This window comes from Lethenteron reissneri, chromosome 68 (genome assembly GCF_015708825.2).
Source record: "Lethenteron reissneri isolate LAM-NWPU_2019-01 chromosome 68, ASM1570882v1, whole genome shotgun sequence".
In the NCBI taxonomy this organism is placed as follows: domain Eukaryota; kingdom Metazoa; phylum Chordata; class Hyperoartia; order Petromyzontiformes; family Petromyzontidae; genus Lethenteron; species Lethenteron reissneri.
Window position 1 is genome coordinate 6,017,037 of NC_083846.1, and position 17,116 is coordinate 6,034,152.

At 43.4% G+C, this 17,116-nt stretch overlaps 1 protein-coding gene across 1 annotated transcript; it reads left to right on the plus strand.

The window, feature by feature from the left end:
- Positions 1–1,312: 1,312 nt before the first annotated feature.
- Positions 1,313–16,441, plus strand: LOC133360323 (cilium assembly protein DZIP1L-like). The gene is made up of 6 exons (XM_061578971.1): positions 1,313–1,522; positions 6,136–6,253; positions 8,933–9,025; positions 9,743–9,922; positions 11,412–11,561; positions 16,436–16,441. The coding sequence occupies exons 2-6, from the start codon at positions 6,155–6,157 to the stop codon at positions 16,439–16,441; spliced, it is 528 nt and encodes a 175-aa protein (XP_061434955.1). The 5' UTR covers positions 1,313–1,522; positions 6,136–6,154.
- The last annotated feature ends 675 nt before the right edge of the window (positions 16,442–17,116 follow it).

The following is a 17,116-nucleotide window of genomic DNA, read 5'->3' on the forward strand; positions in this document are numbered from 1 at the left end:
TCATAGCGGCTTCTCAACGCGAAAAGCCAGATACGCACTCACTTTAGTGAAGTTAAATAATGAAATGAAGGGAGTAGATGTATGACTATTTTAATTTAAAATAAACTTTGAGAAGCATTTTCTGTTGCTAACACAATTGCATTTGGTGTCCACGTAAGGGGCCCCATAGTGTACATTGTATAGAGGCTGAGTATAAGTACAGCCGAGAAGACCTGTAAGCCTTTGATGTGTTTTCGGGTTATACCGAATTGTTATTTTTGGAGGGAAGCGGCCGAAACTCTTGGGTTTGTCGCTTCCTCTATACAGTTTTAAAGAAAGGGTTTTCAATCGATACCGTGCGCGATTTGTATATAAGTCCCGACTGTCGTTGAGGTATGGCTCACGGTTGTAACCACGCACAGAACAGTATTAGTATGACATAGCGTTGTAGTCACCGAGTGAAATATACGTAGTCGAGCGCAAATGGTTACCGGTACTCTTTAATTTGGGCATACCAATTAAAGCAATGTTGATTTTGAGAAAGACGTTCTTAAGCTGCCAACCTTTTAGAAATAAATACTCATACCTGTCAACCCCTTATCAGTGCCCTCCCTTATTACAAATCAATTCAGACCTTATTTGTGACCCCGTGTCCTTATAAATCTCAACGTTCATCCTACAAGGGAGAAACACAAACAAATAAACAAACATTGTGAATTTTTTGTGCCCGTATTGAAACGTCTGTACGCCGCATGGACCTAAAAACGAAGTTTTCTCTGTACAAAAATACGGGGGTTTAAATAAATAAAACCACTAAGGTTTAAAGCTTTCGTAACCGCAGGGATTCATATTCTTGGTTATTTCGGTAAAGAGACGCTGAAGGGAAATAATAAAATAATGAAAATATAAAACAATAAAAATTCTCACGACGTTTCGACTGCAACACAAGCAATCATCATTTTTCACACCTGATGGTGATTGCTTGTGTTGCAGTCGAAACGTCGTGAGAAATTTGTTTGTTTTATATATTTATTATTTTATTATTTCCCTTCTACGTTACTTTACCGAAATAACCAAAAATAATAAATTATGTTTTAAATTTTTATTCTTTTTTGTTTTTTCCCTTCTACGTGACTTTACCGAAGTAACCAAGAATATAAAAAACCCCCACTAAGGGTTTGACGGCTCTGATTGAATCGTGCCTAATCGAATCGCTGCGCGCTCGAATCGACGCACGACAACGCAGCGACGGGAATCGATTCCCTTTCCGTTGGGTTCCGGTTACCCCCCCCCCCCCCCTGTCGCCCCCCCCTCCCTGGCAACCGTTGCCAGGGGCCCAAGCGGCGGGGGCTTCGCACGCGTTGTGAGGCCGCCGGTTAAAAAGGAAAACTTCCATCGGCGGCTTCGTCGTCGTTGTCGTCGTCGTTGTTGTTGTTCAACCAGTTTACAACAAATGTGCAAGTTTAAAACAGCTGCTTGAGAGGAGAAACCTCGTGGGCTTTCGACGCAAGCGTCGTTTGCCGGCTGTGGATCACGAGAAGAGGTGAATGATAACACTAACAAAAAATGTATATTTTTTGAAAATATCTTAAAATATTTTTTTATGTTCCTGGGTAGTAAGTGTTGTTTTCTAATTGCTTATGCCGCAAAAGTATTGAAAATGGTTATTATCACCCAACAAACTTTGCTTTTGTGACCAGGACAGTGAGAGAAAACGTGGTGTGCGTTTGCGTCATTCCTTCACGTAAAGTCGTGGTCACAAAAGCAAAGTTTGTGGGGAATAAGAGCAATTTTATATACTTTTGAGACATAAGCAATTAGAAAATAACACTTACTACCCAGGAACAAACATCGTGTTAACCAAGTGTAACAATAATGACGCTAAAAGTCGTGGTGTGGGTTTCATTAAAGGCGTTTGCGCCCGTTAAGTCTGCAATTGTCAATGGCGAGTGAACCAAAGTTAAGCGATTTAATATTTTTGCAAAAATTAAATACTCACGTATATAAGGAACGACGAGAGCATATTAGCCGTGTGTTAGCGCAAGTTCTGCGGTGAGAGATGTTTAAAATAGTCTTGAGGTTTTTTCGGTAAAGTCACGCAGGTAAAAATAAGAAATAAAATAATAATAAATGCAAATAAATCACATTTTCTTTTTTACTTTAAATTTTTTACCTACGTGACTTTACCGAATAAACCTAAGAGTATGAATCCTTGCAGTCACGAAAGCTTCAAATCTAGAATAGATATTTAAAATGTATTACTTTAAGCTTGAGCCCACGTGTAATTATTGATGCGTTAGAACGAGTTTTTTTTATTTTCTTCAAGTTACTATTTTTCTACGTGGATTATGTTTTTTTATGTTTGTTTAAAATAATGACTTACGATGCGAGATTATATTGTGTATACAGACATAGGTAGTGATATGGCATTCACCCAGCAGTGGATACACAGCGGTTGATGATAGTAACCGCATTCGAACGTTAACTTTATAATGTGAAACCATTAATAATTATAAACACGCTTTGATACCGTACTTTTAAAAATTTAAACGATTTATGTTTCAGTGTAAGAAGTTTGTCTTGTCTTCTTGGTTCTTTCGGTAAAGTCACGTCGAAGGGAAGTAATAAAATAAAATTAAAATAATAGTTATTTTTATATTTTTTTATAATTATTTTATTGTTTTATTTGTATTATTTTATTACTTCCCTTCTACGTGACTTTACCGAAAGAACCAAGAAGATGAATCCCTGCAGTCACGAAAGCTTTAAATCGAAATTTAAGTTTGTCTTGTTTTACACGCAGTTTAGCCGTTTAATTGTTGCGAGTCAATGAAGACTTAAAAATGTTCTACAAACGACAACAAATATCCCTTTTTCTACCTACGTGACTTTACCGAAAGAACCAAAAACTATGGATTCCTGCAGCCACGAAAACTTCAAATATAGAATGAACAATTAACCCAAAATCACAACAACGCTTGGTCCTGCAATCCCCGTTGTTGTGTGGTGTCGGTAACTGTGAATGCAGTTGAAGGAGTTAACATGCGCTTGTTGTTATTACAATAAATAAGCCAAACACGCTGCCACATGGCGTCCTAATTCCACTGGCAAACACGGGCCAGCTTTGGCCACATTTGGTGCGGCGTTTGAATTCGCGGACGGAATTCCAGACAGACCCCACTGGCTTACAGTACAGTACTTTATTATTCATTCACTCTGGTGCCCCTAATTCATGTAGAGTGACCGTGCTTCGTCACCACGGCATGATACCCACAAGCGATGGGTTCTATTCGTGCGTGTGGCTAAATGTTCTTGAGTTAAATGCCGATGTCTGCCGTGAGCCACGACGAGAGGGTTTTGCTGTTCGTCCTCCGTTGCAGTTTGGGTTGTACGGCCACAATTGTGTGACCGTGGCTTGTCCTTCATTTTACATCCACGAAGATGTGCCGCATCGGCGTGTTGATGTGTTGATGCGGTTGATGTCTTCGAGGAATGTCAAAGCCGGGAGATGCGATGTTAACACTGACCGAGCCAATGTTAAACAGTCCAGCGTGTTGACCAGGCAATTATTAAACCGATATCACGAGTTTCGTCGAGTCGTCTGGCTGCCCGCAGTTGATGAAGCCATCAAGCTCACCAAGCCAATAGCAGCCTTGTTAGCCAACACATAACGGACTCAACTCAGTCAGGGTTGACCCAAGGTAGCGAGTTGATGACGTCGATTATTGGGCGTTGACCAATGTAAAATGCGTTGACCAAATGAGGAGGTAGACTTGGGTAATCAATCAACCTAGCGAACTGGTCAAGCGTAGTTGACCAACGCAGACTTGAACAATTATATGAGTTGACCAGGCCAGAAAGTTGACCCATCTAGGAATTGACTTGTTTATTAATCAGCATACAGAAACTTGTCTGCGTTCATGAGCAAAAACCATCCCGCTCAGCCACCCAAGTAAGCAGTCGCTCTGTGTGGGTTTAAAACTCTCTGGCTGCAGACGCCAACAAAGCCGCTGGGAGACAGCCACGCTGGGTCCTCTCAGCGTTTTGTTTTAAATTCCTGTTTCGTTTGGCTTGTTGTGTGGAATGTTAAAACCACCGGGAGGCGCGTAACGGGTTCCCAATCATGGCCAAGGGGTACAGTGTTCTGGACCACAGGCTATGTATGGATCAGATACTCCATAAAGTTGTACTCATCGCAGAATTCTCGAGTTGTATTAATTGTCAACAAAGTTATGATAAATGATTAGAGTCGGGAGTATTTTCAGTAGTGGTCTACCATCGATTTTCTAAGTTTACGGTTCGAGTGAACGGTTGTATCGTCTTGTAATGACCAGAGTTAGCAAATTATTCCTTTTATATAATCTAAAAGTGGATTACCAAGAAGAAGAATAACACGTTAGGTGAGTGAGATCGCATGTTCATGCATGTTGGTAGTGGCTACTAAAAGTTGGGATGTGTTGTACGAGATGCAGAGTTTGATAAAATAATGTTTTGAGAGATGAAAAAAAAGCTTCAGTACAGTCTACATTGTAAAAAAATGCAAAAGCTGGACGTTTCAGTTTAGCATTCAGGCAGCTGGGAATGCCTCCCTTTGGTTAAAAGCATGTGGAAGATAAAAGTTAATGTTTATACATGGGGAGGGGGTGTGTAAATGACAAAGTCACAGTGGACATTCTTAGCACAAATGTCCATTATCAGCCCTGAGCCTGTGGTTGGAAATTCCACGTATGCATGGCGGGTGCCAAGTCTGTGCAATTGACTTTGTGCAAAGCAACACTTGTATTCACGATTGGGGGACGTGGACTGAGTCAGGCCTGACTGGGATTTGAACTTATAACTTTAGTACCGTGAGTCCTGAACACTGCAATATGTATTGCTAACAGATCATTTGTCTGATTATTGATTAATTTTGACTCACACTTTTACCCTCTGTGACTTTTTCATGCTATAAATTGGAAATATTAAATTCATCTTAATTTTAAGCTTTCGTGACTGCAGGAATCCATACTCTGGTTCTTTCGGTAAAGTCACGTAGGTATAAAATAAAATAAATCACGACGTTTCGGGCGCAACACAAGCGTCCGTCATCAGGTTTTATGCCAAGTCTCCAACGCAAATGAGCTTCAATGTTTCAGTGCTATCATCTGGTTCTAAACAATGTCAAATACATGTTTTATACATTTATTTTCCAATTACATCGCAGCATGTCGGTCATTCAATGCCAGATGGTCGGTTCATACAAAGGGGGGCATACCTTTAAGGTCACATGCCAACCATGCACCAGTGATCTGGCAAAATGAAGTGATTGCTGCTGCTGTTAATCCTGCTGTTACGGCTGCTATTAATCATCTAGCTGCTGCTATGCAGATACCCAGATAGACATCCAGCCTGTCACTCAACTGGCCGATCAGCCGTTGGCAACGTTGCTACCCATTCACCTGGCAATGTAGCCACATCCAGCCTCCCCCACCCTTCCACCCCTGTCCTGGCCACCCATCAACTAGAACAAGTGGTCACCCAGCCTCCTAGCCACCCTTACCCACCCAGAGCAGAGCGTCCTGGGCGTGTACAGTGAATGGTTGGACGTGTGCAGGAGCGTGGGTGACTCGGTTATAAAAATGCAGTTGCCTCACAACGGAGTCAAGCTACGGGTGGTGGGGGGTGTTTCGTTACCGAGGCAACAGGGGGGGCTGCATTAGTAACCGCGATGCAGCTCACGGACTCCTTACACAGCAGCGTTACGGGGTGGGTTCTGTGAAGACGGCAAGGGCCCTATTTCAATTTCTTATTGTTGCTGTTGTTTGGATGCTAGGGTTAATTTGTGTGTGCGTGCTGGAGGCTTGATTCGAACTGATCGTTTTTGGTCATTAAGGAGATTTGCATTGCATTTGTGAGATTGGCGGCTTTATCACGGATTAAATGTGTTTAGCTGTAAATCGTGCATTCTGGCACCCGCTGTATATTTTTTGCACCGTTGTTTTACTGTAACACGTTTAATAGAGAATAAGCATTTATGTATTACGCGACAGATGTATTAACGTGGAAACGGTGACAGTGGGAGATATGTGTGGCTTATTTGAATGTGTTTGACTGTGGTGGAGGTAATGTAATGGGTGTTATGTCGGTTGGTGGTGCTGGTGATGTGGTTGTATGCAGGTGTAGGTAGGTGCTGGTGATGCCAGGACAGGCGGATTTGCCCATGATGGGCGGCTCTTTCAATCCAGGGGCCTTCGCGGGCCCTGCCGCCTACACGCCCGTGCTCATGCCTTTCAAGGTACCCGTCACAGCCGTGTGTACGCTTGTATGTGTGCGTGCGAGAGAGAGAGATTAATCGTATGTCTAAAACAGTAATTTCTCATTTAAGATGCACTACTGGAAAATGCCTCTTTAAGCGAGAATGCTTTTAGCGCTGAATTAATGAATTCACATTACAGGGCACAAATAAATAAAGCAATGCAAATTTGCAGCGCATTTGCACTATACAATCAGCCTGCAGTCATCACACGGCGGGACAAATAACCGACATGTGGGTACACCTCGTACTTTATAATTTCGTGCATATGCCCGGAATTCCCATACCGCTCAGCCGTGCAGCTCAAGAAAGTTGTTTGTCGTCGACCACTCAGAAAGCGCGTTATAACGGTGCGCGTTCCACGTTATGACGGGCGCGTACTGTGTTGTGCGCGAAAAGTGTTCCCAAACAGAGGAACTGTGTTGTTGTGAAAACGCGTTGTTGTGAAAACACGTCTAGCGAGGACTTATGTTCAAGACATAGGGAGAGATTATGTTTCGATTTAAAGCTTTCGTGACTGCAGGGATTCATCTTCTTGGTTTTTTTCGGTAAAGTCATCACGTAGAAGGAAGTAATAAAATAATAAAAATAAAACAATAAAATAATTCTCACGACGTTTCGGCCACAACGCAAGCAGCCGTCCTCACCTGAGGACGGCACCTGAGGACGGCTGCTTGCGTTGTGGCCGAAACGTCATGAGAATTATTTTATTATGTTTTATTTTTATTATTTTATTACTTCCCTTCTACGTGACTTTACCTAAAGAACCAAGAAGAAGGAGAGATTATGTTGATAAGCCTTTGGTCAAATTACCGGGAATGCACCCCATCTCGTCAGACCTCGGAAGGTAAGCAGAGTTGAGTCTGGATAACGCTTGGATGGGTGACCACCACGAACTAACAGGTTGGTATATGCTGTGCGGCTACATGGGAGGGCACAATAGAACAGTGCAGTAAAGTACATTGTTATATTGTACTTCTATGCTACCAGGTCTGTGTTTTTCACCTTGACCAACCCGCATTGACCAGCGTGGTGATGTATGGTCAAATAACCCCCACGGTCTACAGGGCGTGATGAGGGCCTTGTCCAGCAGTGGATTGGCGAAAGAGCTGTGTGTTGATTTATATTTGTATTGCGATGCAATTATTGACTCATAATTAATCTCCAATGTGTTGCGCTGTGTTGAGTGTTGTGCCTTTTCGCGTTTTTACTTCACTCACAAAGTTACGTATGCGCTTTGGCAATGTGCATTGTGCAGTGCACGACATATACTCTGTGTCGTAAGCTGTGCGTCTCATGTTGCGTACCATCGTCATGTGCCACGCGGAGTGTGCTGTGCGTCATGCGGTGTTCTTCATGTTATCGAAATAACAACTTGTCGTTGCCTTTAAATGATCAAAACTGCAGTTCTTTGGGTTCATCAATTATTTTTTTAAAATTAAAATCCACCGTACAAGGTACCATTCAGTCCCTCCAGAAAAACGCGGAGTTTTTTGGTGATTGTTGCGGGCAAAAATCGTTGATTATGCGGCACGTTTTCTTAAAAAATGCGATGGAATATGCGGGATATTTATGCAATTTTATGCGATTAAATTGCGGGAACTTGCAAAAACTGCGGTTTGATGAAAAAGAGAAAAAAAAGTGATTCCCCCAACACCCTATTCACTAGGCTACTACTTTAATGTAAAGAGTCATTTCGTATTACTTCCTATGATAAGCAAGCATACTACATCACAAAGTGCTGGGAATATTTAAGTTCTCATCTTGTTTTATTTCAGACCTTAACAAACAGATGGCTCAAACTTACAAAACATTGAGTCGAACAAGTTCTGTAGCTTTACAAAATGAATATGCTACAACTTCTGTAAAAATGAATAAATAAAATATTTAAAAATAAAATATGTGCTTCCTGTTTTACAGAGGTAGCTATACAAAACAGACATCTTCTGTTAAAATAAGTGTTTTCAGTGCACAGTAACGTAAGCAATACAGTAACAGTACAGTCTTACAGTAATGTAAATTTACATACTACTAACAAAAAAGTGCAATCTTTCAACTGTAAAGTTGCATAAACTCCTGAATAAAACTAACTACGTAGCCTCTAACACTTCATAACGTTCCCATGGCAACAGGGGAAATGGCTGCGCTTGTGTGAAGTAAACGCAATATTTTTCAACTTTCTGCTAAGATATATGTGACTTTTTGCAACGAAAATGCGGGGATTATGAAATCATGCAAGCCCGCATATTTTGCGCGCGGAAATCTGCAATTTATGCGGCGAAAGTGCGGCGTATTTGAAAAAACGCGCCCCCCGCATAAATATGCGGACTTTGGCTGATTTTGCGTGGAATCTTGCGATCGCATAATCGCGTTTTTCTGGAGGGACTGACCATTTGGTGGAGACTATAAAAAGAGGGTGCCCAATGAAGACTTGGATTAAAAACATTGTAGAATGGATGGGCTTGACCACAATCAGCTGATTTAAAACTAAAAACTTTTTTTTATTAAGGCCCCAGTGAGCCATACAGCTCTTTTTCAGAAGCGACCTGGCCACAAATGATAGCTCAACGAAGTGGCTTATCACGTGGAAAGGTAGAGGGTGATCATAACCAGAGCTGCCAGTTTTATTGAATTGTTTTTGTGCTTTTGCTGTACCTCAAGTTCCGCGAGCGCAGGGAGGCTGTGGACTGGCGGCGTCTGGGCGCGGTGGACGTGGAGCGCGTGGCTCGCGAGGTCGACGTCGCCACGCTACAGGCAACTGACGCAGCCTCCTCCAATTCCCTCCACTCACACACACTGCAGCCATCTTCTGCCTGTCGTAGCCTTCAGCAGCTACACGGCGTGTAGCCTTTGTCAAAATCAACCGGAGTGTACTCGGTCCGGTTGATTTTGTTAAGCTCAGCTGGATTTGAGCCTGATGACTGACATGTGTAAAACATGTGTTTTCGGTTTCTGCATAGGGTAGTGCAGTAAAATCCAGTTTTGTAATGTACTATGCTCCAATGCATATGCTCACCATCTTCACCAACCCTCTGATGTGCACACTGCTTGGAGATCCCTCCTCATGGCTGTTCCCACTGATAATGCCCTCAACCTGTTGAAGTCCAAGATTTAGACTTTCCTGTTCTCCTAATTTGACATTTTTTTTCATCTTGACTGTCACATGCTGTGCTGCATTTAAGTTTTTAGCTTCCTACCCTCCTTTTTCCAAGCTCGATGTTTTGACTTGGGAATTTAGAGATTTTCTTGCTGCATGCTGACCCGAGAAAAGAGGGCTCTTTGCAAAAATTCAAACACATTTGACCCTGACAGCTGTCCATTGGCATCCCTACCGCTAATTACTTGCGAAATCAAACGCACGTTGGAAAGCATTCCATAATCCACGCTATGTTTTATTGTTTTCTTAACTAGTTTTGAGTTGCTTCTTCTCCTAATCTCCCCGGCGGCGGTGCGTGCTTTCCCCACTCACAGGAGTACATCACGACAGTGACGTACTGCGATGTGACCAGCGAGCGCTGTGCGCGCTGCCAGGCGCCCGCCGACCCGTTGCTCGTGAAGCTGCTACGGTTGGCCCAGCTCACGGTCGAGTACCTGGTGCACACGCAGGGCTGCCTGGGCGCTGGCGCGCACGCCGCGCACACACGCACGCAGGTAAACGGCTCGACTTCGGTGCACAGGCAGTGCAGCACTGGCGTCTGTAGCAGGGAGAACTTGATAGGAAGAAAATCACCTGCACAAAAAAGAAATGGCTCTTATCTTGCACGTACCAGCAGAGATTAATTTCATCCAGGTTACTGACCAGCAAATTTTTTTTTTCTTGCACTCAGCACACCACCGATAAGCACGGTTGGCTACGTACGGTGCAGAAGAAGTTAAATATTCATGTTAGTCACGTGCTTACTCCAGTCTACCAGCGACCTGGAAAATATTGAGAAATTAAACTTTGCATACCAGGCATATAACCATGCATCGTTTCATCAATTAAAATAGCTTATTGTACTCATATATAATACATTAATTAGTTTTTAAGTATATTATTCATGTGAATCATATGCGGATGTAATTATATGCAGCTGTGAGGCTGTGGTACATGGCGATCAGCGGGGGATGGTGCAGCAACATTCTTTGTTCTACTGTACTTCTGTGCCCCCACATTTATGCTCACTGCCTTCATCAACGTGCACTGTCCAGAGTAGTGAAGTATGGTCAATAACCCCCCACTACCCGCATAGCGTGGCAAGTCCCTTACCCAGCAGTGAGTTTACCACAGGGTTGAGCACATCTATGTGTTTGTATTGATTCTTTATTTTATTCTGTCTCATTTGTAGAGTGTTCATTCAAATCGACTGATTGATTGAACTACACTACCAGCATATGATACATTATATGGGTTTTATCTTCGTTTAATTAACAAAAGAATGGAAAATTCTACTTTAAGTTAATTGTACAACTGACCACAGGGACGTGCACTAACTGGGAATCAATGTACATGGAACCCTAAAGACATTGGACCTTGGAGACGTCGATTGAAGTATACATGGGATCTTGGGGCACAGAATCTGACATAAAGTGCACACGCGAACAAGTTGCACAGGAATCAGGGCACACCCAATGTGTGAGTCTTGGTGAAACCCAGCAAACTAGGACACGCAAAGACACAAGAGACAAAGGATATGATAAACATGGGATCCAGGACACAGATCGAAGACACACAGAACCTGAGACGCAAGGAACACACTGTATTCAGGACATGTGGGGTCTAAGACATAATACCTGGGGCACACAATACCTGGGATGAATTTAACTTAGAAAATATAGTACTCTAAACACAAGTGACTGAGAAGATATGGAACCCAAGATGCGTGCGGAAAATAGAGTAGGGGAGGGGGGCAGGCTGGGCAGGATAAAATGGCTGCGTGGGTCCTAGTTATTTTGTCCGTGGCTCCAAAAGCCTTTTAATCAGATCTGGGAAACACCTGATGTGGGACACACATCCTGCATATCTAAGTCAGGGACACATGGCAACCAGGACGCGAGGCGACACGACTTAACACGTGGCTTAATTACTCACGAAAAGCACTTTCTTTTCTGACAGCCTGTAAGGCTAAACCGAGGAACGTCTACTTTTGTACGCACGCAGGGTCTAGCGGCGGAGCTGGGCCGTGCCCGAGCCGAAGCGGAACGCCTTGCGGAGGAGCTCAAGGCCGCGCGCGACGAGTGTCGCCGCAGGAAGAAGTTGGTGGCGGCGTTGCAACTCATGCTGCAGGCCAACGCCAACCACTACCACAAGGTACCCACCGCCATGCAGGCGCTCGCCCCAACCCACTGTGTCGCCCGTCACTTGGACTCGGTTGCCCAACTGAACCGGGCGGCCCGGTTACTGGGGTCATTGCGATACAGCAAATTAATGTCCGCGATAATCATCGTCCATTTTGCCGAGTATTGTTGCGTTTTGATAATGGTTGCTCATCACGTTTTTTGTACAAATTATATTTGCTGTTTTTTTTTTAAAGCAACCACGTGTTTGTTCATTGTGGTGCTTTTAAAATAGAGCCAAGCACAACGATAATAGAATAAAAATGCCCCGTGCAGTAATAAAGGTATAGAAATCTGATATTGCAATGATCATCATATTGTAAAAACTAATGCAGGGTTTGTGTGGAACAAACGAATAAGAGGTTTCTAGGAGTCAGCAATAATGGGTCTGTGAAAGGCAGAGTGGGTTGCCATTCGGACTCTGAAAGATCATGAGAGTTTTTGTCTGCACTTCTGCCCATCTGAACTTCCTCCACTGGTTTGACAACAAACATCAGTATGGCCTGTATGTAGATTACTATAAAATATAATGCCATTCTGTCTCATAGAGGTCCAAAGCATGGTCATATACAGGTCAACGATCCCTAATCTACATAGGCTGATGCTTAACAACATATGCACCCCGTAGTTATCCAGGATTTCATTAAAAGTTCTGTATTCCAGGCATGTGTTAGCATAACCAGGATTAGAATATTGTACAGACTGCTAAAGCTTCATCATTATCATCATTAGCCATGAATCAATCCTCTAATGTGGGAAGACCTCTCCAAGCCGTCGTCATTCTATCATGATCCTTTAGTGTAACATTTCAGGGGTGCCATGGTAGAGATGTTAACGACCTCACCTGGTATATAGGAGGTCATGGGTTTTATTCTGACCCTGGTGCCTGTATATTTGGAGTTTGCTTTTTGGTTCTTTTGGTAAAGTCACGTAGAAAGAAGAATCAAATTTACCGAAAGAACCAAAAAGTAATTCCTGCAGTCACGAAAGCCACAAATCACATTTGGAGTTTGCTTGTGGTCACGTTCATTTTTCTCTGGGTCCTCCCGGTTTTTCTCTCCATATTTAGAAACTTGCGTATAAAGTATTTGGCTGCTATAAATTTCCACATGATAAGCCACTTCGTTGGGTTATCATTTGTGGCCAGGTCGCTTGTGCAAAAGAGTTATATAACTCAGTGGGCTTTACCTGGTAAGAGAAAAAAAGTTTAGTTTAATCGTTTTTAGTTTTCATATCGCACCAGCACACGAGCTGATATTTCATCAATTCTAGATTTGAAGCTTTCGTGACTGCAAGGATTCATACTCTTAGTTCTTTCGGTAAAGTCACGTAGGTAAAAAATGAAATAAAAATGAATAAAAATAAAACAATAAAATCACGACGTTTCGGAGGCAACACAAGTCTCCGTCATCAGGTGGGACCGTCACAGCCACTTGATGCAGCAAATCTGGCTGTGACGGTCTCACCTGATGACGGAGACTTGTGTTGCCTCCGAAACGTCGTGATTTTATTGTTTTATTTTTATTAATTTCATTTTTTACCTACGTGACTTTACCAAAAGAACTAAGAGTATGATATTTCATCACTCAATCTCCTCCTTCTGGATGTGTTCCCATCTTTGGCTTCCACTCCATAATTATTCTCGACGACCAGCCATTATCCCTTCTGGCAACATTTCCTACCAAAGCTCACATTTCAAGTCGAATAGTGCACAAATACGCATGGAAAGGTGTGTGCTTGGAACTATATTGAGAGATAGAAAGTGGAACATGTAAATTAGAGAGCATACACAAGTTAGATATATGATATTTCTAAAGCTTATATAGACATATTTGGAAGTGAATGTTAAACTCTTTAATAAATAACTTATGATATTTCATGTTAATAATTTTGATACTGGCAAAAGAGGGTCCCATAGATATAGTACATGGAATTAATTTCAGTGACATCAGATTGATCAGTTTCATGAATTTTCACCCCCTGGTGCCACAAACATAAGTCTCAGCCACCAGATGGGTCCATGTGGAGTTTTGCCCCTAGGGTAGGTACGCATGAATGCACGGGCGCATAAGGCCATGCACTCGTAAGATTAAAACGGAAGCAATTGCCTTTTTCATGGTTGATTAAAAAAAAAACGTCGTGTTTTAACGCCAAACCTCGCTGCCCCGCCGCACACGATCACGTCAAAAGCGAGTGAGCGTGTGCAGCCATGCAACGCAGTGCACGCATGGAAGAGAAGGCGTCTTCAGGCTCCTTATACCGAGGGTGGGAAACCTTTCCATTGCTGAAAGCTGTATACGTAACGGTAAAGGTGTAGCCTGTTGTATATGTTGGGTTAAGAAAATTTGTTATGTTGTATGCGTGCGTGGGTGAAATTATTATGTTGTATATGTGGGTTATGAATATTCAGTGAAAATAATAATAATTAAATGAAATCTGGCCAAATGTGTAATTATCCGAAAATATGTTAATTATGTAATTACGCACATTTTAATTATGCCAATTCGAGAGGTAATCGGATTAATTATGCGAGTGGGTGTAATTATGATAATACAAGTCGTTATGATAACCAGACCCCGCCTCGGTGACGAGGGTGGGTTATCGATCGGAAGAAGGCAATTAATCGTATGCAGTTATGCAGGTGTGGTGTAAGTATGCAAGATTAACTTAGATTAACTCGGCATCGTTGTCTAGGTTCGTCTCATTCTCGCTTTAACATTCCCAGAGTTTTATTCGTGGTTATATTTTTAGGTCCCCGGTTCACCCCGTTATCGCTTTAACATTTACTGAGTATGTATTAGTGTGTTTATTAAGGTCACCAAGTTCAAATCTCAACGCAGAAGCAGATCTTATGCATAGATTTCAGGAAAGAATCACACAACCACTTCTGTATTGATCAATTTATTACTAATTCAACCTTAACTATGATATAGTATGCGAACTCTCAATCCCGGAACGTCAACACGGCATCAATACAGTATCATCAACGATTGTCTGATTTCACTTTGACAACTGCACATGGATCCCGCATAACGCGATGGTTGTTAGTGAGAGAGAGTCGTTAAAACACGCAAATACTATGCTAAGAAAACCTTAATGTTAATGAATGATTATACTCAATATTGTTCATAACGCGATGGTTGTTAGTGAGAGAGAGAGTCGTTGAAATATGCAAATACTATGCTAAGAAAACCTTAATGTTAATGAATGATTATACTCAATATTGTTCATAACGCGATGGTTGTTAGTGAGAGAGAGAGTCGTTGAAATATGCAAATACTATGCTAAGAAAACCTTAACGCTAATGAATGATTATACTCAATATTGTTCACGCAGTACCACACTCCTTATTGACCATACGCAACCCTTATCACGTTGTTAACACCTTGGGTCACGGGACAGTTGAATATTCTGTAGAGGATGCGAGTACGTGCGGCGATTATGACTGAAAGATACTTGAAAGATTATACGGCGATAAAAAAAACACAATCAAAACAGTTATTATTCTTAAAGGCACCAATCTCAACAGATACATCGGCAGGTTATCTGACAACAGAACGGCCCGGAGTAAGGGCCTGCGACGGTGCTCCTTTTCCGAAGCTCGTTATCTTATACCAAGTTTACTAATTGGGGACCAGATCACCTGATAAGGATCCGGTGGGCCACCACTCCCCACGTGAGCGTGGCTCGGCGGAAGGAGGTGCCAAGAATCAGTTCGTATTGATGGATCTGTTGGGAATTTATGCGATTAAGAGTACAGCCCACTAAATATTAAAGATACAAATTAAGAATACTCTTATAAACGACGGAGGGCCATCCCTCGGTCTCGTTGTGATGCTTTCCAGCCACGGATGGCTTATGGGTTCGAGTGTCTTTGAGTGGTAAGAGTTGTCTTGAATAGTCAGTGTTCGGAGTCGATTCTTTAGGTCAAACAGACGCCTGGTGGTCGTGTGGTGAGGGGGCGGTGCGCGTCATACGTATCAGTCGATCCCGTGGCGAATTGGTTCGGATGGCTGTTGATACGCTGTCGCAGTTCGGAACCCGGTCGGTAGGTGGCGCCCACAACTCGCTCGTAGCGTGCAGCTCTGGGTTGTCGCCGAATCGCGATGCTCACCACTCCGGTGGCAGCAGAGACCCCGGTTCGGCAGAGGTTAACGAGCTGAAGATGAGTCGAGCCGACCCGCTGGTCGCAGCTCGCTCCTGAGTCGACCCTCCCGGTCGAGCTCGCTCCTGGGTCGACCCGCTGGTCGCCCTCGCTCCTGAGTCGACTCTCTGGTCGCACTCCTGAGTGGACCCACTGGTTGCACTCCTCCTGAGCCGACTCCCCCGGTCGCGCTCCTGAGTGGACCCTCTCGTCACACTCGTTCCTGAGTCGACCCTCCCGGTCGAGCTTCTGAGTGGACCCTCCCGTCGCACTGGTTTCCAATGCTCAGGATCCTTTACTTTATGCCGAAAAATCCCCCTGGATCCCGCCCACAAGGCGGGACTTCTTTCGATTTTTTTTTGTGTCAGGATCTGTCCGTAGGCAGGTGTGTCCATGTGTGTGTCCGTACGTCCGTGTGTCCTTGTGTGCATCACTGACGGTATATTCCGTTGTCACACTCCCTCCATAAAACCCACGAGCAAACAATCAGATGTTACAAATTGCCTCGAGGTCGTCTCTCTGTCTGGGCGCAACATTATCTCCTGTCTGGCCTTCCCCATGAACCCAAAACACAGACGTCACAAATGTCTCATAGGCGTCTTTGTTCGCACCACCTGGAGGGAGGGGCAACGCTCTCTCCGACCCGGCGCACAAAGAAATGGCCAAAAGTTCTAAGTTAACATTTGTCCCTTACTATTTCACAGCCATGATTCCGCATGTACCCAAGGTCTGTCGTTTCCCATCGTGGTGCCCGACCCAAGTGGAGGCGTCTCCCCGAGCGTACACACACTCCCATCCCCGCGCTGCGGAGATACAAAGACGGCCGGGATCTCCCTTTCTCTCCGACCCTGGGTTTAACATCGTTTTTTATTATGTATTTATATTCGACCTGGTGGTGATTCATCCCGTTATCCTGGCTTTTCATAAGTTTTACTTTTGTCTTTTCATGCATATGCTTCGGGTCGAGTTGTATAGAAAGCATTAAAGTATGGAAATAACATTTCATATTGACTTAATGATGGTGATGGTTCAGTAGGCGTACTTGTGACCTGGTTTAATTGGAGTGGGTGTGAATATCAAACTTTAGCCTACCCTGTTGTTAAATTCCGACTTTAACGTTACTTTAATAGCAATACAGAATAATTGAGCTTTTTGTCTTAACTAGGCGAACGCGAACTTCTGGTGACCCCCGCACTGTCTCTGCCTCCCCCCCCCTGTGCACACAGCCTTGAGCTGACCCACTTAATTTAATTCTTGGCCTTCTTGGGTTTATCTATGTTTCCTCAGCTGCAGGAGAACAAGGCGTGCTTCTACCTCCCTTTCTGTGTGCACGTGTTCTAATTAGCTCGGAATCCCTAACACACAATCAGTGATGATTCCTGGCT